The sequence below is a fragment of the Dunckerocampus dactyliophorus genome, chromosome 7, assembly GCF_027744805.1.
Source record: "Dunckerocampus dactyliophorus isolate RoL2022-P2 chromosome 7, RoL_Ddac_1.1, whole genome shotgun sequence".
In the NCBI taxonomy this organism is placed as follows: Eukaryota; Metazoa; Chordata; class Actinopteri; order Syngnathiformes; family Syngnathidae; genus Dunckerocampus; species Dunckerocampus dactyliophorus.
In genome coordinates, this window is record NC_072825.1 from 30,274,736 (window position 1) to 30,298,252 (window position 23,517).

At 41.0% G+C, this 23,517-nt stretch overlaps 2 protein-coding genes across 6 annotated transcripts in view; both read left to right on the top strand.

The window, feature by feature from the left end:
- LOC129184918 (aryl hydrocarbon receptor nuclear translocator-like) overlaps window positions 1-8,279 on the top strand; it is a 34,497-nt gene extending 26,218 nt beyond the window's left edge. For 4 of the 5 annotated variants that reach the window (XM_054781426.1, XM_054781430.1, XM_054781431.1 and 1 more), the window contains 5 exons: window positions 1,366-1,553; window positions 2,733-2,922; window positions 4,313-4,493; window positions 4,561-4,691; window positions 6,514-8,279. In XM_054781426.1, coding sequence (XP_054637401.1) covers window positions 1,366-1,553; window positions 2,733-2,922; window positions 4,313-4,493; window positions 4,561-4,691; window positions 6,514-6,603 — 780 coding nt within the window. In that variant the 3' untranslated portion in view covers window positions 6,604-8,279. The remainder of the gene's footprint in view (window positions 1-1,365; window positions 1,554-2,732; window positions 2,923-4,312; window positions 4,494-4,560; window positions 4,692-6,513) is intronic. The other variant, XM_054781427.1, reaches the window with a different exon arrangement.
- Window positions 8,280-15,397: 7,118 nt separating this feature from the next.
- Window positions 15,398-23,517, top strand: part of LOC129185511 (histone-lysine N-methyltransferase SETDB1-B-like) — a 33,059-nt gene continuing 24,939 nt past the window's right edge. The window contains exons 1-8 of the mRNA XM_054782692.1: window positions 15,398-15,658; window positions 18,391-18,594; window positions 18,666-18,838; window positions 18,926-18,969; window positions 19,945-20,059; window positions 22,669-22,839; window positions 22,923-23,124; window positions 23,194-23,267. Of these exons, the coding sequence (XP_054638667.1) occupies window positions 15,642-15,658; window positions 18,391-18,594; window positions 18,666-18,838; window positions 18,926-18,969; window positions 19,945-20,059; window positions 22,669-22,839; window positions 22,923-23,124; window positions 23,194-23,267 (1,000 nt within the window). The 5' untranslated portion in view covers window positions 15,398-15,641. The remainder of the gene's footprint in view (window positions 15,659-18,390; window positions 18,595-18,665; window positions 18,839-18,925; window positions 18,970-19,944; window positions 20,060-22,668; window positions 22,840-22,922; window positions 23,125-23,193; window positions 23,268-23,517) is intronic.

Sequence of the window (23,517 nt, forward strand, 5' to 3'; positions counted from 1 at the left end):
GACCTGGGTTCGAATCTTCGTTGGGCATTTCTGTGTGGAGTTTGCATGTTCTCCCCGTGCGTGTGTGGGTTTTCTCCCGGTACTCCGGTTTCCTCCCACATTCCAAAAACATGCATGTTAGGTTAATTGGAGACTCTAAATTGTCCATAGGTATGAATGTGAGTGTGAATGCTTGTTTGTCTATATGTGCCCTGCCAGTGTACACCACCTGTTGCCCAAAGTTACCTGGGATAGGCTCCAGCATACCCCCGTGACTCTAATGAGGAGAAGCGGCATAGAAAATGGATGGATGGACTTCCTTTCAACTTCCTGTAGTTTGATGCACACAGGACGTCCTCGGTCTCTCGGTTTCATTCCGACTGTCCATGACGCGAAACTTGCATGCACCGTATAACAAGCACAGGCAATTTAAAAAATAATACAATTAAAAAAAAAACAAAAAACATTGATTTCCTGGGCTTCATGTAAGTGTGCGTTGATTTTAAACATAATGTACCTGTCACTGTACATCTAATATCTCAATGTGTTGTTTGTAATGCTATATGTTTATAATGCAAGAGCAGCTCAGCTGTGAGATGTGCGTATGAGGTGTTTTAAGCAACTACGATGCCATCCACTGTACAGAGTTGCATCGACAAGCTACACCGACAGTCCCATTATAATGTGTTAATGAGCGAGGGCAAACAGGTACAAATAAATGAATGTGCGGGAAAGACTAATAATTTATGGGCGCACGTACATAACCATGAAACCTGGCCTGTTTGGAGGAATTCCATCATTTTTACACACTGTAATTCCATGCTTCCGATCCAAGCCCATATCCTAGTTATTAAAGACATTTTAACCTTTGTTGTAAACCTTGCTGCATAAATCAAAAAGGCATGTTAACAGTGGTACAGTTACAGCAAAGGCTCAGTACACCACATCGTTTCCCAATCCCAAACTTTGCTGTTGTTAAACTTCTTCATTGTTCATCGGCAAAAACCATTGTCCCTATAACAAAATTGCGTTTATAATTTAACTCATTCAATCCCAGCCATTTTTCAAAGTTCATTTATTTTTTTTCTATTTTCCCCTCTTGGTGTGTGACTTATGAGCCACATTTTCCTGTAAGTGTGTGTTGAACTGCGAAGCATTCTCCTTTACATCCATTTGACACTTTTTGTTAGCAGTTGAGTTTGATGATCAGGAGCTTGGCGCACAGAAGATGGCTCTTTTTATAACACACATATTGTCATCCTGCTAAATGTTTCGATCCACTTTGTACTCGTCATATTGTAAAATAGGACTGTGCTTCATAGTGTATAGTGTATAAATGTAGCTCTGTAGAGTCCTGTGAATGCATGCCATTCTCATCACCCTCAGATGCCAGTGCAGCCAGTGACGGCAGCCGGACCGGACCACAGCAAGACCCTCGACAAGCCAGATCTCTTCCCCTCCCTTTTCCAAGGCCCCAGTCAGACAAAGGGTATGCCCTCCACCTCAACGCCCTCCACCCAAATCTACCCTGCGGTCAACAACTTCACCGCTGGTCGCTCCAACGATGCATACAGGTAGGACGCCCTCCTGTGATGAATGACATAGAACACTGCTTCAGGCGTAAGCAGGTACTTTAGTGACAGAAAGAATATGGTTAACCAGGACTTGATGAGTTGGTCGACATAAATGGGTCCGACTTATTGCTCGTTTATTGCTGTTGGTTTCAGATCCTACCATGATAAGTGGATTTCCATGAAGTATGACGCCTTATCTATAAACAGATGTTTTCACAGAGCATAGAAAACCGCTTTGCGACCTTTTAAATGCGGCTTTTAACATTATTAGAGCCCTCTAGACATGAAATAACAACCCTATGGTCACCTTTACACTCTGATAACCCAGTATAGTAGACATGATCAGAGAAAGGCATTAATGAGGCTATTGCCTCGTAAATGTAATGTAATGAGTTCCAGTGCTGGGGGAGCTGAGTGGGGGGTCTGCAAGGAAATGACAGAATTGAGTTTTATCTTGGAGTGTGTTACGATCGCAGCAGTAGCCCGCGTTAGGGATTATTGTGCCTGTTGTGAGATCATTCAAAACTTCAATAAAAGCCTGTTGTTCTGGCCATCAATGCTGGTGCTTGTGTGTCTCAGCCAACATTACAGAAACATTACTGACACCTCGTGACCAGTGTAGAATACCGTACTACATATCATCATCGTCGTTGGATGCGTCTTTTGAATGCCTTATATTTATATTTTACTTCATTTAGCCATTGTTAAGCTTGAAAATGCTTAATTGTAGCCAATAAATATGTAAAAAAAAATTGCTTGAATATGCATGTATTTTTTTTTTACTAATAATAGGCTGTAGTCAACCACAAAACAGTCTGATTTATTAATTACAATATTTTTAAAAAGCTGTGTTAGAATTAAGCCATGAAATTCAAAGTGCAAAGTGGTGAGGGATTACTGTACGTGTTTATGTCAGGTCTTGTTTTGTGGAGGTGATTCCAGCTGGCAGGACTTGGAAATCCCAGTGTCTCATGTACCAAGCATCTCCTCCACAAGAAAGGTTTTCAGGGTTGACCACACTTGAAGTGGTTGCAGATGAAGCTGCCAGCGGCTTTCCATGTTGCTCATGGTGTCTTCAAATGCAGTTTCTTGTGAAAGTGTTATTTTATTTGATATACACTGAAGTTTTGTAGCATGTTAATTGACACCAAAACATTCCTTCCGTACCACGCTGTGCAGGCCGGTCAGTATGGCCCCGCAGATGACACAGCCAACCCACTCAGCAGGGCAGATGTTGGCCCAGATGTCACGACAGAACGGAGTCGGAGCCCCACAGCCTGTCACCCCCTCTAACACTGGCAGCCCTCTCCATGGAGGTGGAGGATGGCCTGGTCCAGGGACAGTTGCTGGAACCCAGTTCAATAACCAGGTACATGATTTCATTTTCAATGGACAGTAAATCTACACTGCTATAAAGCAGTACAGTCACTACTCTGTGGTACACTGGTGTTTGTCACACTTGTTTCAGACTGTCAAACCAATTTAAATATTAGTCAATGACAACACAACTGAACACCAAATGCAGTTTTTAAATGAAACTTTTTATTAAGGGAGAAAGAAATCCAAAGTTACATGGCTCAGTGTGGAAAAAAATGTTTGCCTCTCCTGTCAAAACATAACTTAACTGAGATGAATTGAGATCTATCAGTGTGGAAAAGGTTATAAAGCCATTTCTAAAGCTTTGAGACTCCAGCCAACCACAGTGAGAGCCGTTATCCACAAATGGTCACAACATGGAACAGTGGTGAACCGTCCGGCCAACCAAAATGACCCCAAGAGCACAGCGAAAACTCATCCAAGACGTCAAAAAAGACCCCACAACAACATCCAAAGAACTGCAGGTCTCTCTTGCCTCAGTTAAGGTCAGTGTTCATGTCTCCACCATAAGAAAGACACTGGGCAAAAACAAAAAGAACATGAAGGCTCATCTCCATTTTGCCAGAAAACATCTTGATGATCCCCAAGACCTTTGGGAAAATACTCTGTGGTCTGACGAGACAAAAGTTGAACTTTTTGGAAGGTGTGTGTCCCATTACATCTGGCGTAAAAGTAACACCACATTTCAGAAAAAGAACATCATAACAACAGTAAAACATGGTGGTGGTAGTGTGATGGTCTTCAGGACCTGGAAGACTTGCTGTGATGAATGGAAGCATGACTTGTGCTGAAGGAGAATGTCCGGCCATCTGTTGGTGACCTCAAGCTGAAAGCAACTTGGGTTCTGCAGCAGGACAATGATCCAAAACACACCAGCAAGTCCACCTCTGAATGGCTGAAGACTTTGGAGTGGCCTAGTCCAAGTCCTGACCTGAATCCTATTGAGATGCTGTGGCATGACCTTAAAAAGGAAAAGCCTCCAATGTGGCTGAATGACAACAATTGTGCAAAATTCCTCCCCAGCGCTGTAAGAGACTCATTGCAAGTTATCACAAACGCTTGATTGCAGTTGTTGCTGCTAAGGGGGGCCAACCACTTATTATCTTTAGGGGGAAATCACTTTTTCACACAGGGACATGTAGCTTTGGATGTTTTTTCCCCCTTAATAATAAAAAGTTTCATTTAAAAACTGCATTTAGTGTTGAGTTGTGTTGTCATTGACTAATATTTCAATTTGTTCGATGATCTGAAACATTCAAGTGTGACAAACATGCAACAAAAAAAGGAAATCAGGAAGGGGCAAACACTTTTTCACACCACTGTATATCTTTCTGTAGTATTGTCATGAATATTCAGTAAGTGGAGTTTTGTATTCCAATCAGCAGCAGGTGGCTCCCCAAGCAGCAAAGACCATGTCGCCACCATTTACTTCCATGGGTGGATTTGGAGGGGGCTCGTCTAGTTCTTTTGGCCAGATGCCCACGGGTGCCGCTCCGAGCCAGACCAGCAGCACAAACTACCCTCAAATAAACGCACGTGCCACCATCAACGCCAGCGGTTATGGTAGGTTTTCTTCGTATTTGACTTCATTTCCCAGAAGATCCTCACACCCATTTGGTTTCTCCTCTAGATGGTTCCCAGTCGCAGTTCCCCTCCCGGGCAACAGAGGCAGTGTGGCCCCAGTGGCAAGGCCAGCAGCACGCTCAGAGCAACGCAGACCAACACCCACATGCACAAGGCAACCAGCAAGACATGTTCACTGTGAGTAATACCAGGAAGGGATGGTCACTGTATCACATTCTAAAAATATAACAAGAAAACATTACAAAAAGAAATAAAGAAAATAAAGAAATAAAATATCTCTGAAATAAATAAATACCTGTATACATTTTACAAGAATGAAGTCAAAATATCAACTGAAAAAAGTTGTAATCTAACAAGAAAAAGTAATAACGTCACGAGAATAACGTAATATGAGGAAAAATAACGTCATTTTAGTAACAAAGTTTGACTATGAACTCTTTCAATACTAAAGACGTATTTATACATTTTTTGAATTCCGAACGCCCGGTTCCAACATTGTATTTATACTTCTATTACGTTTTTTGGCGCGAGAGGCAAAAAGAGGAGATGATGCAACTCTGCACTAATGCATTACCATTTTAGAGCAGTTTTAAGCCATAAAAATGGACACTAGATGGCAGAATTGCATTTGATAAGAGCTCGGCAGGGATCATTTCAATGGAAGAATAGCACATGACAGGAAGGAGGAAGTGGGAGAGGGTGGAGGAGTGTAGCGTGCCAAAGGTTACGCATTGTAGGGAAATTTTAACGCATTCACACGCGCGCCCACAAAGTTTAGTTCCAAATTTACTGAAAATTGTCACTAGTTCATGGTGTTATATTTGTAAATAAATGGTTATTTTTTAAAAAAAAACTCTTTTTTGTGTTGTTTATGTTGGTATAGTTGTTCAAATATTTGAGCTGTCACAAAAGCAAAAAATATTTGTGTCAAAGTTATGCTTGACATGTATCTTTTCACAAAAAGCTGGTTTTCTCCCTTTTTTAGTTGGGAACTGATATTTTCCTGAAACTTACCTATGTTCTACTGCGGATTACGAAAGAACGGAAGAAGGTAGAAAAAAACAACCTTTTTTTCCTGATGAAAGACGGGAGTGTAATGTTTCTGTTGGTAGGTTCCATGTTTATATAACCATACAACACAATATTCTGTGGGCCTTGAAAAATCAGTCAAAATGGTCTAAAATGGCCGGTCTTTTGAAAAATGGCTGGGATTGAATGAGTTAAAGAAAAAAGACGTTATTTTTCTCAAGTTGTGTAAATTTGTGTGCCTAACTGCGTCACAAGCTCAAGTCAATGAATTATTGCGGCCCCCGGGTGTCGCAATATCACGGTTCGATTATCACCCCCTCACTAAATCATGGTTTCTCTGGAATTAATTAATTAATTAACGATGGCTGTTTCGTGGTTGACTACGGCCTATTATTAGTCAAAAATATGCATATTTAAGCACATTTTATGTGGTCTTGGCCTAAATAAAGCATTGTCAAGCATAAAAATGAGCTAAATGAAGGAAAATACAATGCCTGGGTACATGTACTATACAATACAGGACGTTATTGTTCAGTATCCTCAGTTGCGTCATCACCGCTTTTTGCCTCTCGTGCAAAAAAACTTAGAAGTTGGGATCGGGCGTTCGGGTTTATCAAAACGTATAACTGTCATTTGATATTGAATGACTTAGTAAACGATGTTATCCTTTCTCGGTGTAGCTGCACAGGCACAACACACTGTATTTCTCCAGCGCATCTTGTGTTTACCGACTAAAATGTACTTATTTTTATGAATTTATGGGAGCGCGTTGGTCACTACGGAACGTTGTAAACAGAGGACCACCCGTGTAGGATTGGTATCGGTACCGGCTGATATATACACGCACACAACCTCGGGGTCAGGTCGCAACAGTGACCGTGTCTTGGAGAGCAGTATGTGGCTGCCACCAGCAGAGGCGCTGTTGTCATTGTGTAATGTTAACTGTGTGTGTGTGTGTGTGTGCTTTCAGGATGTGTTGTCAATGCTGGACCAGCCCAACAGCTTCAACAGCGAAGACTTTGAGATTCCCATGTACCCTTCATTACCCTTCAACGAGTGACTGCAGGTCTTCCCTCCTTTATAACGCTCACCTCACTTTTTATTTGTTGGATTTTACTGGTCCGCCTCTCCTGCTGCTGGCGCTCTTTTCTTTTCTTCTCTTTTCTTTTACTGTGCTTTGCTTCCTTCCTTGCACTGCTCAGCACGGAGCCATTTTCCGCTACCTTGACTGCAGGTAAAGCAAGAGATGAGGCTGCTAATTACAAGAAAACTAACTTTATTCCAGCCATTGTTCTCGACAGAAGCACAGTCCAACACTTGGTTAAACATACACACAGGAAGTGGGAATATTCACACACACAATGGCCTTTTATTCTTGTATTCCTGGTTTTTTCTCAGGCATTTTGAACTTCTAGCATGCAGACTAATCAATTTCATCATTTTTTTTTAAACTCTCAGGAAATGTCAGTGTTGGTCCACATGGTGTGTTCTTTTTGCATTCTGATGGTTTTATCTGCCTCTGCATGACAGCACTGCTTCTTTATCATGTAGGTCATCATTCATGAGTACCTTGGTGGCTTCACCTCAAATTCTTTATTTTTATTGGTGCGCTTCCCTTTTAATCACTCTGAATCATTTCTTTCATACACACACACGCTCAAAATGGCCACCGAGCTCTTAGTTTCTGGGCTGATATAACTTAATAACTTATAACTTAATAAAACTTCAGTGCGTACTAGGGGTGTCACACGATCTCGCGAGAGGAAAATGTGACAAGTCTCATCGGCACTCGGCCTGGGACGATAATAAATTCATTCATCAATGAATCACACAATAAACGAGAATGAATTGGATCATTTTGCCTGCCTCAGTATATTGCCATGTGCCTGCGCGTCTGCTTTCTACAATGGAGTGTTAGGCCAGAATAAAGTTGTAAATTTACGATTTAATTATGTAAATTTATGACTTTTTTTCCTTGGAAAAAAATCGGAGATTTCAGGAATAAAGTCGTAAATTTTACAAGAATAAAGTTGTGCATTTAAGGGAATAAAGTCGTACATTTACGAGGATAAAGTTGTAAAGTTACGAGAAAGTTGTAAATGTGTTATAGAATAAAGTCGTACATTTACGTGATTAAAGTATTAAATTTACAATAATAGTTGTAAATTTACCAGGAAAAAAGTCAGAATATTACGAGAATAAAGTTGTAAATTTGCGTGGAAAAAGTTGTACATTTACGAATAAGAAGTTGTTAATTTATGAGAATAAAGTTGTAAATTTAAGAGGAAAAATTCGTACATTTATGAGATTAAAGTCGGAAATTTACGATAATGAAGTCATTTACCCAAAAAAAATTCATAATATTACGAGAATAAAGTTGTACATTTATGAATAAAAAGTTGTACATTTATGAGATTAAAGTCGTAAATTTACAAGAACAAAATTGTACATTGTACATAATTTTACATGATTAAAGTCGTAAATTTAAGTGATTTAAAGTCATGAATTTACCAGAAAAAGTCATCGTACAGTATTATGAGAATAAAGTCGTACATTTACGAGAATAAAGTTGTAAATTTACGAGGAAAAAGTTGTACATTTACGAATAAGAAGTTGTTAATTTACGAGAATAAAGTTGTAAACTTAAGAGGGAAAAAAAATAAATTGACGAGAATAAAGTCGTACATTTACGGATCAAGCGTTAAATGTATGAGAATAAAGTGTTAAATGTATGAGAATAAAGCGTTAAATGTAGGAGAATAAAGCGTTAAATGTAGGAGAATAAAGCGTTAAATGTAATGAATAAAGTGTTAAATGTATGAGAATAAAGTGTTAAATGTATGAGAATAAAGCGTTAAATGTATGAGAATAAAGCGTTAAATGTATGAGAATAAAGTGTTAAATGTATGAGAATAAAGTGTTAATATGAGGAGTGATGGTGTCGTACGTGTGAGAGGGAAAATAGAGCATAGCTCTTCAGGAAGGAAGGAAACTTTCCTCTTGCTTCAGGCAAGCTTTTATTTACAACCTGGCAGCAAAACAGATTAGCATGGCTAGCTAGCCCTTCTCACTTCCGCCTTCCTTACCCCGCCCCTCCACATGCGCAAGGCCAAAGGTCACATAAGTCCCCCCTTTTCGTAGCTGTCTCAGGCAGTGCCTGTTTTTTTTTTTATCGTAAATTTACGACTTTTTTCTTGTAATATTACGATTTTGTTTTCTCGTAAATTTTCTCTATTTATTCTCGAAAATGCAGATTATTTTAATACTCCGTCGAAACAGGCATTGCCTGAGACAGCTATGAAAAAGGGGGGACTTATGTGACCTTTAGCTTTGAGAAAGGCAAATGTACGACGTTTTTTTCTCATAAATGTACGACTTTATTCTCGAAAGCTCAGATTTTTTAATTTTTTTTTCCCAATGCGGCCCTAATACTCCGTTGTAGTTTTCCTCGTCTGGCTTCCAAGCAGGCAGGACGAGGGTTCACTCTGTGCATTGGTTTCAGCACCTTGGAACAACAGCGTGAACAGAGTGAGCCCTCTTGTCAGCCATTCAGAACCGGTGGGTGGAGGCGGGGCCGCGAGCATCCGCACAGAGCGCAGTAGAGTGTAACGCAAGAGATTGCGATATATGACCCTACATGGTGACACCCCTGCTGCACGCTGTTTCTGTTGAACATGCTCATCACTTCTTGCATCGCCAAGCACTGCTTGGCACAGAGCAACACGTTACCCAGCAGCAATGGTGCATTGTTGTTAAAGCCATTCTTTATTTGTGTCGTGAATGTCGTCCCCAATTCTTCTTCTTCTTGTTGTTGTTCTTGTTGTTGTTTTTGGAAGGCATGATAGTGGTTTTTGATTGAACCGAGGTATGTTGTGATTTGTCAGACCTCTGATGGATGGATGGGTGTGTTGATTTGCAGATGCTTTAATCAGGGTATTTAGGATGCAAATGGGAAAAATCTAAACCATCATCAAGTGGCAAAATATGTTTTCTTTGGAATATTGTTTGCTTCAACTGGACTCAAATCTTTGCCGGCCTTTTTTGTGTTTGTTGCTTCATAAGAAGAAAAAAGCATCATTTGAAATGAGGTCAGATGTGATCATTTCGGTATTGTTTGCGTATGTACCACACTTACTACATTACATTGTATGTCAACTCTTTTTGTGTGAAGGAGATTTGTTTGTCTCTTGGTTGCTTTCTATGCAGGGGGGCTGGGGGGGGGTTCTTTTTCCAATGATGTGAACGTTGATCACTCGTAGAAACACAAATATATAAATATTCTGTAAATGTCTATGAAATGTTAAACACAAAATGGTTGTTTTTGTATTAAATTGATATATTGACAAAACAGGCGGGTTTTTATTACCTCCGCCAGGCTTTATCCGTTTGTTTGTTTGCTTGTTTGTTTGTGTTCAAGATAACTTGAAAAGTTCTGAATGGATTTGGATGACATTTTCAGGAATTGTCAGAAATGGGATACGGAAGAACCGATTACATTTTGCATTCTGGATCGAGGAAATTTTCAAAGGATTCTTCAACGTTGCGACCACTTTCGGCATTTGTGCTTTTTTGTACGCCACAAAAACAATGGTCAGAGCACTTGCTCTGGATATGCAGCCTACCCGGTACATTGTGCTATCTTGCTAGGTGTTAGCATGCTAACATTACCGTGTTAGCATTGCTAGCATGCTAACGTTAGAATGCTAAATTTTTTTTGTTATTTTCACGTGTAGACACATATAAACACGTACCACTATCATGCTATGTGTTAGCATTGTTAACATGCTAACATTAGCATAGTAGCATCTTTAGCCATTTTCATGGGTAGACACTTATATGAACAATTAGCACTATCATGCTTGGTATTAGGCTGAATCCCAATTCCCTTACCCCTAGGTTTTGTGTGTTCATGAAAATCAAGTGGTGTCCCAATTCTCTTTAAACCGAGGGGTAAGTGCTAAGGGGTATGACAACCAGTGCGGTAGGCTACCACGCTTGAAACGAAGAGGAAGGCGGAACTACGACACCCGCTGAGACGACGGAACCGCAGAGGCCGAAAGAAACATATAAAATGTAAGTAATTACGCATTTCACGGTAACGTCACTCACATTTTATTATATAGGCAATCGTTTGCTACTCCATGTAAATTATCGCCATGTTTGTTTTCACTAGTTATTACTAGCCGGGCTCACACGGTACCTAACTTCACTGCATTAGATGATGAGTTAGAGGGAGCAAGCACATTAGCCTGTTCATTACTGCATTACTACATTACTGAACTGGCCGAGAGCGTGCCATGGGTCTGGTTGACTAAAACTATCCCCCGCTCTGTGCTCCGGTTCTCCCGAGCACCGCAGAAGCGCGAAGGCTGCCCGGACAAATGCACCTTGCATGGCAGGTGTCTACCCCCACTCCAGAGCGTACCGTGACGTTGGCGTTGTCTGATCTAATCATTCATGTAACGCAGCACATCGTAGTGAAGTGTGCCTGCTGTGAAAGACAGCCAAGGATTGTCATGGTTTACGTATGTTTACTGTATTCAGCATACATGCAAAGGAAGTCAGCTGAATAGAAGATGTAACCATGATGGCCACCACGTTATGAGACTTACTATGCTGCTATTATTATTATTATTATGAGTTCATAGTTCATGCATGTGTGTCATTCCTGCAGCAGATGCTGAGCCAAGTGAAGTCAGCCCTCTGAAGCACTCCAGTCCCACTCAAAAGCTACAATCTCGGTGTGGAAAAGTCAAATACAACAAAATGCAACTGTGGACTTTCTTCCAAACCAATCTGAGGGACAACATCAACGACAGGAGGAGAGCGAGGCCAAACCAGGGAGGTTTTTAAACCTTGAAATGATGCTTGATAAGGTTTATACATTGGTTGATGAAGTATGTGATGTTATTTCTATATCATATGTCGTTTGTTGTTTTGCAATAAACGTCCGCTTGTACAAATATGTGCCTTTTATTTCAAAAAGGTGTTGTGAGGTAGGCGAAACATACCGTAACATTGAAATCAGAGGTAGACATTATTATGCTAGGTGTTAGCATGCTAAAGTTAGCATTGCTGGCATGCTAACATGAGCATACTAGCATTTATAAAAAAATTCCTAAGTATGAACTCAAGCAAACACTAAGCGCTATTATGCTAGGTGTAAGTATGCTAACGTTAGCATGGTGGCATCGTTAACATTCTTGCAGTCATTCAAACCCTTCAATGGTATGTTTTCATGGTCAGTGACTAAATACGTAGATAAAATAAATGTAGGACTAATATTTCTGGTGTAAATCACAATATGGGGGAACTATGGTGCTTGGCGGAGGTCTGACTGCTTTTCTAGTTTGCTTTGGATCAGGTCTAAGGTCCAAAGACATTACATTTGTCATGAAAAAGCCCCAAATGTGTTACAATTTGTAGTTGAGTCAGTATTTTCTAGAATGTACTTATTGTACTTACTGTATTAATTGCAGCAATACCGATTAACACCACTGAGTGGCAGTGTTTCTCTACTTGACGTCGACTGATTGACCCACAAGAGAAACTGCTTGGTTAAAGTAGCTCAGTTGCAGGAAAAAAAGACCAACACTTTTAATTAAAATGCAATATGAATAAAGTAAAATAAAAAGAATATAAGAACCAAGATTGGCATATTTACAAATAGTGTGTAAAAATAAGGTAAATACAAGTAAATGTACACGTTATACTTGTACAAGGGAGGGCAGAGAGTACAGTGCAATAATGTGGTGAGTGATCTTTGACAGATAGTACAGCCGGATGGTGTGTGGAATGAATCAAGTCCCGTGGCGTTTACTGTGGGAACGGACCTGGAGGAGTCTGTTGGAGAAAGAGCAACCAATCTGTCTGACTTGCTTTAGTTCACTTGAGTTTTATTTCACAAGGCTTAACTTCCTTTTTATACTAGTATGACAACGAAGAAGACATTATGATGACCACAGCTTGACCCTGAAACGGATGAATCCGGTTATTTCCTACAGGGAATGGTTATCTTGCCCTCATACCAGGGGTGTCCAAAGCGTGGTCTGGGGGCCATTTGCAGGTTGCAGCTTTTTTTTATTGAAAAATACAAACCTTAAAACTAAAAAAAACAAAAACAAAAAAACAAATGTAATGTATGGAGAAAAAATTGAAATGTTGATAGCAACACGCACGCAGCCGATGACTGAGCCTCGCCATCACATTTACGTATCGCCGAAATGGCGATGGTCTTCTCTTTAAGCCGTCAAATTCTGAGGCCTTTCACCCTTGCTTTTGGTTGTTAACCAAAAGACACCCTAACAGGGGTGGATGTTAACCGAGGTGCAACTGTATTTCTCGTAGGAAAAATGTATTGGGTTGACGTCTGTTTTGGCGTTTTCAGTACGCAGCCCTCGGTGGAAACGTTTGGACACAGCTGCTTTACACCAGTTGTGTGTGTGTGTGTGTGTGTGTGTGTGTGCTTGTGTTCTTTTTGTGGCTGATCAAGTTTTGTTTGAGAAGACTTAGGAGATGAGCGGCTTTGCCGTGGGATCGATTTCCGCCTCACTCCTCTCTTGTCTTCCACACAGCCTGGGGGTGTGAACTGCTGCCAATGACGTACAAGATCAGTTTGACTCGCACTTTGGACTAAATCTACTCTCCAAAAGGCACTTTTGGTTGCTTTATTCACTTCCTGTTATGGACGTCCATATGGTGCACCTTTTTGGACGCGACGCTTTCCTTGCAGTCGGGTTTCTGTTTCCTTTTTGGCATTTGGGGCCACGTCACTTCTATGCCACGCGGCCCTCACCCGGGACTGACCTAGTTGCATCATCTTCTGCGTAGGTCGTGTGTCCTCAAAAGTCCCAGAAAGATCTTGGTGACCAAAGCCCCCATGAAAAATTCATGGAGGTCACAGGTGTCAGATAGGGCACCGTGTGTCCACCGAGCTGTTGTCAGAAGAGAAGAGGAGTGGAGTCTCGAGATATTCACACAGGAGGTCTTCCACGGACCCGCCGCCGCTCCCCACCGCTGGGCTGGATTTCGACGTGGATCTTGGTTTTGCCCTCTTCTTCCTCCTCCTCCTCTGCCTTGTTCTGCTGGTGGCCATAGGGCGCTGCTGCTGCATAGTTCTGGACCCTTACAGCGCCGTCTCAGTCCACACGTACCAGGAGGAGCAAGCCGAGGGGTGAAAGGGCGCCAACTAAAGGATTAAGAAGCACACTGTTTGTCCCAAAGAAAACAATCGTTTCCAAAGAGGATTGAGTTTTTTTTACATTTTGACCCATTCTGCATGTTCAACAATGAAAGTAAGTAAGTAAGTAAGTAAGTAAGTAAGTTGAGTATCCTGCAAAAAAACAACAGTGCTGTCGTGCAAGTGGACACCAGAATTAGTGGTTGGTTGGTAGAGGCCATAAAGTCCCAACAAGACATCCTTACTACTGTAACGCAGCTAGAATGGTGCCACGCTTCCATAAATGGACTCCAACTTTTCATTTTAATGTCTAAATACTGTCTTTGTCTTTCCACAACCTGCGTGCGTGTGAGGTTTTGGCTTTTTTTATACATTCTGCTAGAACACGGGGGGCCAAAGTGTTTTGATTTTTATTATTGGCTCTATAAAGACAAAATATTAGGAGAATAAAGTCATAATATTAAGAGAAAAATAGCATAAAGTTGAAATATTAATGGTCATTTTTTGAAGTCATTAAGAGAAACAAACAAAACAAAGAATAAAGCAGCAATTTTAGGAAAACTAAGTTGGGTAAAAGTTATAATGTTAAAATAAAGTCAAACGACGGAGCACTAGGGTCACATAAAAAAAATCAGAGGTTAAAGTCATAAATTTACAAGAATAAAGTGGGAAATTTTACAACTTTTTTCAGAGATTTCGAGAATAAAGTCGTAAATTTGCGAGAAAAAAGTCAGATTTGCAAGAGTAAAGTCATAAATGTAGAACTTTTGTTCTGCAAATGCACGAGAAAAAATGGTCAGAAATTTACAAGAATAAAGTTGTAAATGTACAACTTTTTTTCTTCTGAAATTTCAAGAATAAATTTGTAAATTTACTAAAATTGTCATTAAAAAAAGGTCCAAAAAATCTGTAGCTTTACAAGAATAATCTTTTTTTTCAGAGATTTCTAGAATAAAGTAATAAACTTACGAGAATAGTCGTAAATTTCTGGCATAAAAAAAGATTTAAAAATTAATAGATTTAGGAGAAAAAAGACAAATTAATTCTCGTAAATTTACAACTTTTTATCTGAGATTTCCAGAATAAAGTCGTACATTAACAAAAAAAGCCGTAGATTTACGAGAATAAAGTCGTAAATGTATGAGAAAAAAAGTCATAAATTTACAACTTTTTTTCTGAGATTTTGGGAATAAAGTCACTCATGACAATAAATAAATCTAAATGTAATAAATTAAATTTTTCCTCATAAATTACAACTTTATTCTCGTAAATTTACAATTTAAAAAGTAGTAAAAAAAAAAAGTCATAGATTAATGACTTTATTCTCGTAAGTTTACAATAATAAAAGTGTAATTTTACGAGAATGACTTTTTAACTCATTAAGACTTTTCATCTCACAATTATGACTTTTTCTAAGTGGCGAAACGGGCTTCCGTAGAATGAAGACATATCACAAGAAAAAAGCTATGAGAAGAAAGTCGAACTATTTGTAGAAATTAAAGTGTAATGTAAGGAGAAAAGGTTCATACTAATACTATGAGTAGGCCTTTTCACAAAGCTGAAATGCAGGCTGTTTTTTTAATATAAAAAACGTCTTTCCATATTTACACGAGTTGGTTTGGGCTGCCGCATCCTTTCATGTTTCAGTATGCGGCCTGTGGTGGGACTTGCGCACCCCTGTGCTAGAATGTCTAAAAGCGCTACATTTCATCAAAACAGATTCAAACCTGTGAACGTTTGAAGGAAACCCAGGCTTCTCCGAGGGGCGGCACTTTGTAGTTATGCCATCCAAACAGCCGAAGCATCACCGCCCATTCGGAATGTCCTTGGAGACAAAACATGCGCTCTCCTTATGTGTGGCTGGCTACCTTTTGGTGGCTACCAGGTAGCTTTTAGCGAGCTAACAGTGTAAACAGAGGATGGACACCGATGAAGGGTGAGTGTTAAGTGCTGTTTTTAAGAAGTATATATTTTTAGTGGCACTGTGGTGATTCCTTCTTGGCACATTTGAGAAGTACAGCTTGATCGCTTTCGAAGCAGCCGCACCAGTGTGTCCGCACAGGAGGCTTTCTCATCGTTGATGCTAGGCTAACATGCTAACATGCCCGCTTTTGAATGAAACCGGAGCATTCGTTCGTCGAACCTTGCACTGAGCGTCTGTTGGTGTTATTGCGAGTAGAAAGCCGAACACAAGAAGCAACATTCATCAACCATAAACGTGACAACACAAGATACAAAGACAGACACGCACCATTCTGAGCGATTAACGTTATTTACTCAACTGTAGAGGGTGCCTGGCGGTGACTTTTTGGGAAATTGGATATTGTTACTCAGTTGTGTTTGCCCAAAATGAATCCACTCAAATGATGCATTCGCGGTTGTTGTGTTTGATCCGGTTAAACCAAGTCTGGTGTTTGCTCTGCTGGTACCGTTCGTTTGGGTCAATGCGCAATCTACTGGACCAAACAAGCGGGCCGAGACCGCCTGAGAGATGGGTTGCGATCCACGTGTAGATGGATGCTAAGCCTGTCACAGCAACAAATTATTGCCGATAAACGATATCATTGGCAGCATTATTTTGAGACCATTTTTGCATGAACGTAATGATAATGTATGGCATGATAATGGAAGTACACCATATCAAAAGCTCTCTATTAATCGGTCCATCTATGTTCCCACCCTCACCTATAGTCATGAGCTTTGGGTCGTGACCGAAAGAAGGAGATGGTGGATACAAGCGGCTGAAATGAATTTCCTCCGTAGGGTGGCTGGACTCACCTTGAGAGATAGGGTGAGGAGCTCAGTCATCCGGGAGGGCTGAGAGTGGAGCCAGTTGAGGTGGCTCGGGCAGGGAGAAGCTCCTGAGGCAGACCTAGGACACGCTGGAGGGATTATGTCTCACAGCTGGCCTGGGAACACCTTGGTGTCTTCCCGGTGGAACTGGAGGAGGTGGCTGGGGACTGGGAAGTCTGGACTTCCCTACTGAGACTGCTGCCCCCACCACCCACATCTGGATAAGTGGAGGATAATGGAATGGAACCGTTTCAGGGAGACTGAGAGACTGAAACGATAAAATACTTGGCCGTTTTGAGCTGAAAAGGTTTCCGTGTGGATAATACTGTACAAACAAATACAGTCATGGAAAAAAATATTAAACCACCCTGGTTTCTACAGTTTATTGATCTATTTTTATGCCTGGTACAACTAAAGGTACATTTGTTTGGACAAATATACTGATGATAACTCATAAGAGTTGCATTTAAGAGATGGTATCTAGCAACTTCCATGCTTTTCTTGATCATAACCAAAATCACCTAAGTTCTTACATGAATAGCTATAGCATTGCACTGCCAACAAATGTAACTCTTATGAGCTATTTTTGTTGTCATTGTTATATTTGTCCAAGCAAAGTTACCTTTAGTTGTATCAGGCATGAAAATGAACAGGAAAGTGAAGAAACAAGGGCGGTCTAATCGTTTTTTCCATGACTGGATAATCCTGTCTTAGTTCACTGACGTTCATTTGGTCTAACATTCATACGAGCTCTTTTTACAGACCAGGGTTAGCTAGTTTTTTCGTACCTGACAGTTTCGACTGCCCACTTGCCGTCTTCCTCAGAGTCGTCATGTGATGTTCCCATGAGATTCAAGAGATTCAAGAGAGTTTTATTGTCATGTGCATGGTAAAACAGCAGTAATACCATGCAATGAAAATCTTATTCTGTTCATTCTCCAGTGCTCACAATTCTTGAGCTGGATGTGCGATTGTGGACTCTGACTGACTGGGGCCTGCCTGTTAGAAAGTTAAACACCCAGTTACAGAGGGAGGGGGACAGGCCAAGTGTGAGGAGCTTATTTGTGAGTTTGTGGGGGCTGACTGTATTAAAAGCAGAGCTATAGTCTATAAATAGCATTCTGACATATGTGTCCTGGCCCTGTAGGTGAGAAAGGGCTGTGTGGATGGCAGTGTTGACTGCATCATCCGTGGACCGGTTCTGGCGATATGCAAACTGTAGAGGGTCCACAGTTGCCGGGATGCTCTTTTTGATGTGGGTCATGACTATTCTTTCAAAGCACTTCATAACAATAGGAGTGAGTGCTATAGGGCGATAGTCATTCAAGCAGGTCACGTTGCTCTTCTTGGGTTCGGGCACTATGGTGGTGGACTTAAAGCAGGTCGGTACAGATGCTTGTGCAAGCGACAGGTTAAATATGTCAGCAAGCACATCAGCTAGCTGTGATGAGCAAACCCGAAGTGCACGTCCTGAGATGTTGTCTGGGCCTGCTGCTTTTCGTGGGTTTGTTCAGAACCCTGCGCACATCAGCTGATGTCACCATGAGAGGTGAGTCCTGTGTGCTCCCCAAGTCCAGCCACCCTCTCTGCTCATCAGGAGTTTGGGTGTCAAAGCGGGCATAGAACTCATTCAGCTCATCTGGAAGTGTGGTTTGGCTGGACGTGGCTACGCTACTACGTAGTCTGTGATGTGCTGGAGCCCCGCCCACATGCGCCGAGGGTCTTTATCATGATCTTTATGACATGATGTGTCATGTCAGCTGATGTTGTTGCTGTCAGGCAGTCAGGGCGGTTTGGAGGGGGAGGGGGAGGTGACGTGAGTGGGGGATGCACCCAGTGATTAATTGGAGGGAATATTTTTCTGTCTTTGCTCAGAATGGAGGTAGACGGCTGGGATGCCAGCCTGGAGGACGAGCTGGGCATTTCCCTGGACGAGCTGAAGAAGTGGATCGAGGAGGCGGTGGAGAAGAGCGAGATGGTGCAGAAGAAAAAGGCCCAGCTGAACGAGCTGGAGCAGCAGGTCAGGAAGAAGGAGGAAGAGGAGGCCATGACGGAGAAGCTCCTCAGGGATGCCAAGCAGTAAGCGGCACAAACACGGGACCCCAGGTGGGCGCGGCATTTTCACCTCTTGGCTCCCTCCTCTGCGTCAGGTCAGTCACCGAGTGTGAGATGCTGGTGAGGGCCACCTACCTGCAGCACGGCCTCGTGTACAAAGAGAGCAGCTCGGAGGACGAAGACGGCGGCGGACGCGTGATGGCCTCCGAGGTCATCGAGATAGACGACGACGACGATGACGATGACGACGTCATAGCCGTTGGCTGTCGTAAGTCCCAACTTCTTTGTGGCACGACCCTCGTTATCTGTCAAGACAAATAATAACTTGAAATTTCTCTTCTTCCGGACACGTCAGTGGTGCCCCCACAGACTCCTGTCACTCCTGGCAAAGATTCAGTGGTAAGGATGACGACAATATTGGTGTTTAAGGTCTCCTTTATGCAAAATGGGCAAATGATGTTCTAACTGCTGTAGGTATATTGATATTTTGTACCCATATCCGATACGGATACGGATGAATGCTTCATTACCGATACAGAAAAAGACAGCAGCTCTTCCCTGTGATGCTTCTTCCACTGTCATGCTGCTGGAGGCGTTTGTTTGGAATGTGTTAGGAATCACGGCCAGCCAACGCTTACTGAGACAAAGTAAATAGAAACAAAGCAGTGCAAGATGGTGCGCGCTCACAGACAGTGCCGCTTGCTACACTGCAAAAGAAATGCAACCTTTCAATACGGTTGAAAAGACAACATTTTGGGAAATGTTCGACAGACAGTAAGAAGTGCCTGGGTGAACGTACTGTACACGTACGTGTCTCACACCGCAATTCCTGAACTGTATAACCGAGTGAAAGAAGACGTGTTGAACGATATCAGAAACATTGCATTTGACTCCGCCACCTCAGATATGTGGTCCAGCTCAATATGACCCCCTACATTACTTTAACAATACACTGCATGACTGCGTGTGTGTGGTTTTTACTGGAGTGTTTTTTCATTTTATTTCCATTTATTTATTTATGTTTGTTTAATTTATTTAAAAGCTGTTGACGTTCCAATTCCAATGTTAAATACTCTTGAGAAATGAAAGTTTATGCCTTTGATACAATGTACTCTCATTATTATGCCATATAATTCATGAAAAAATGTTGTCAATAGTATCGATTGTCGACAATAATTTGGAGGACAATTATCGTCCAGCAAAATGTGTTACCGTGACAGACCTGTTTGGGTCGCATCTGAGACCTATTTAAAATTGTTAGAGAATACTATAGTATGGGATCTTTTTAAATATTTGTGTTGGTCGCCCATCCCAAATGGACGGATATGTCCTCACAGTTGGATGATGATGATGATGATGATTTGTTTGTGCTAGATGAAGGAGACGTCTACGGCACTCCAGAAAACCACAGAGCAGGTCAGCAAACTGGTCCAAATAGTCACCAGGCCTTCTCCGGCGGCTTCCATGTCCAGATCTCCAGCACAGTCAGGTGCGCTCACGCTCGCACGCACGCACGCACGCACACACACACACTGCTATTGTAAGTATTGCATATTCTATGTTTTAAGTGAGTCGGTTCATTTGGCTCAGCTCCCTAAAAAGAGTCGTTCTTTTTTTCCTTACATTTTTTTTGCTTAGATTTTTTTTTTTATACCAAAGTCTGTGTAAAATGAATTTCTATTGTACAAAAATGTAACTACATCAAATGGAACATATCACTACTAAATACATTTTATGTTTAGTACTGAAATATATGTATTTACATATACATATATTAATAATGATGAAATTAATAATATCTGATCTGATCTAAAGATCTGTCATTTTGACATAAAAATTGTACTGCATGCAGTTCTTCTAAACGTCAGTATTATCTAATCATGCAGCAAGATATTCCAAGCATTTTTCAAAAACAAATACTTGAATGTCTGCTTGTCACCATGACATTCTCACCTCACTTCTCATTTCAAAGCAAGTTATCCATCAATTTGTTAGTAAAAATATAATAATCTAATGCATGGGCAACTGTGTAATAATAATATCATGAGGTTATATTCATATTTAGATTCATATATACTGACAGCTACAAGTGGCCCTCTGAGGGCAGCCGTAACTGCGATGTGGCCCTCAATGAAAATGAGTTTGACACCCCTGTTCTAAGTAGAGCTACAATATGCAAAAACAAGAAGGGGGAGTGAGACAAAAAGCATTTTGAAAAAGTAATTTATTGAAAACGACAATTAAACTGAAATAGGCTGTTTATCAGCTGATTAAAAGTTTAAGACCACAGGCTATAAAAGCCAAAATCTGCTCAAAATGTTCATTTTCTGTCAGGCATTCCCACTGTCATGCCCTCCTGATGCTAAAGCTAAGAAGCTTTCTCTTTTTCAACGTGGTGGGATTGTGGAGCTGCATAAGCAAGGCCTCTCGCAGCGTGCCAAGGCTGCTGAGGTTGGGAGCAGTAAATCAGTCATTCTACATTTTTTGAAAGATCCTGAGCATTATGGAACAAAAAAGTCAAGTGGTAGACACAAAAATCACACCTGCGCTGAGCCGGACGATCCGATTGGCTGTCAATCAAGACACAGGGCGGTCTTCCCTCATTTCAATCCCATAGAGAACATTTGTGGATGGATGGCAAGGGAAGTTTATAAAAATGGCCATCAGTTCCAGACAGTTGATGCCCTTGGTGAAGCCATCTTCACCACTTGGAGCAATGTTCCCACTAGCCTCCTGGAAACACTCGAATCAAGCATGTCCAAAGCCATTTTTGAAGTGATGAACAAGAACAGTGGAGCTGCTCATTACTGAGTCCTACTGAGAACATTTTTGGTTCTGGTTTGGAGAGTTTTTGGTTATTTTTAGAGCGATGGTCTTAAACTTTTGATCAGCTGATAAACAGCCTATTTCACTTTAATTGTTGTTTTCAATAAATGACTTTTTCAAAATGTTTTTTGTCTCACTCCCCCTTCTTGTTTTTGCATATTGTAGCTCTACTTAGAACCTCATTAAGATCCAAATGTGCAAAATTAAAATTCTTTTAAGCTGATCTTAAGATTTTGATCAGGAGTGTGTGCTCATTAAACCCACGAAAACAGGAATTCAAAAAATTTGTATATATTAGTATATATATGTATATAAAGGAATGAAAGAATGAAATTAAATAAATACAATTTAAAAAATGATTTGATTATAAAATACAAAACAAAGACTCATCTTAATGTAACAAAAATTGGATTGTGGATTATTTATCCAGTCATTGAAAAATGATTAGAGCACCCTTGTTTCTTCAGTTTCTTGTTATTTTAATGCCTGATAGAACTAAAGGTACCTTTCTTTGGACAAATATAAAAATTCAATTTTTTGGCAGTCCAATGCTATAGCTATTCATGTAAGAACTTAAGTGATTTTGGTTTAGAAAAGCCTGGAAGTTGCTAGATATCACCTCTTAAATTCAACTCTTATCATTATATTTGTCCAAACAAACATACCTTTATTTCTTCCAAGAGCTCGTATGAATGTTAGACCAAATGAACGTCAGTGAACTAAGACAGGATTATCCAGTCATGGAAAAAACGATTAGACCGCCCTTGTTTCTTCACTTTCCTGTTCATTTTCATGCCTGATACAACTAAAGGTAACTTTGCTTGGACAAATATAACAATGACAACAAAAATAGCTCATAAGAGTTACATTTGTTGGCAGTACAATGCTATAGCTATTCATGTAAGAACTTAGGTGATTTTGGTTATGATCAAGAAAAGCATGGAAGTTGCTAGATACCATCTCTTAAATGCAACTCTTATGAGTTATCATCAGTATATTTGTCCAAACAAATGTACCTTTAGTTGTACCAGGCATAAAAATGGATCAATAAACTGAAGAAACCAGGGTGGTTTAATATTTTTTTCCAACTATTTAAAGTGAAACAACACAACATCAACAAAACATGACACAGTTAAATATAAATTTAAATGCAGAAAACTAAGACCAAAACCAAGGACACGAATAGTTCACATCAAAGAGCCGTATCATTGGCGAGTGACCCATGGCGGGCGTATTCTCCTCTAAACATGTGTGATCATTCCCTCCTTCAAGGTATTCATCCTGCAACACCAGCAGTGATCATATCGCAAGTTCCCCCTCAGCCCATGGCCCAGCCCAGCCCCAAAAAGAGGGAAGATGAGCTCCGAGTCGGGATGATCATTCTGGGGAAGAAACGGATGAAGACCTGGCACAGAGGCACCCTGGTTGCCGTCAACCCCGTCGGTGCGCTACTCACACATTTACCTTTCCATTGACCTTTTTATACTGGGGTCATCAGGGGGATATGTCCATGTGTCCATGTTCAGGGAACAATACTTTCAAATACAAAGTCAAGTTCGACAAAGGCAAGAGTCTGCTCTCAGGGAACCACGTGGCTTTCGACTACAACCCCACCCTGGAGAGTCTGTTTGTGGGTGCCCGGGTGGTGGCCAAGTACAAGGACAGCCAACAGGTGTGGCTCTACGCCGGGATAGTCGCAGAGATGCCCACCACCAAGAACCAAATGAGGTGGGTGGACAAGGTCTTACAAACAAAAGCAGTGAGAGAGAGAAGGTTTGATCATGCTTTGTCTCACAGGTTCTTGATCTTCTTCGATGATGGCTACGCTTCTTATGTCAACTTACCGGACCTCTACCCTGTGTGCCGACCACGTAAGTGCCTTTTACGCTCTTTATAGCAGGGGTGGTGAAACCTGTGGCCTGTGGACCATGTCAGTTCTCCAACCTCTGCTTTTTTTCCTACCACTAATACAGTCCTGTGTGTATTTGTTAGCTACAGTAGTAGTAGTACTTTATTAATCCCACAGCAGGGAAATTCACTTGTTATAGCAGCAAGCAAGATACACAAGTAAAGAATGCATAGTGACATAGTGAATACAACATGGTTCAGGTGGTGCAGGTG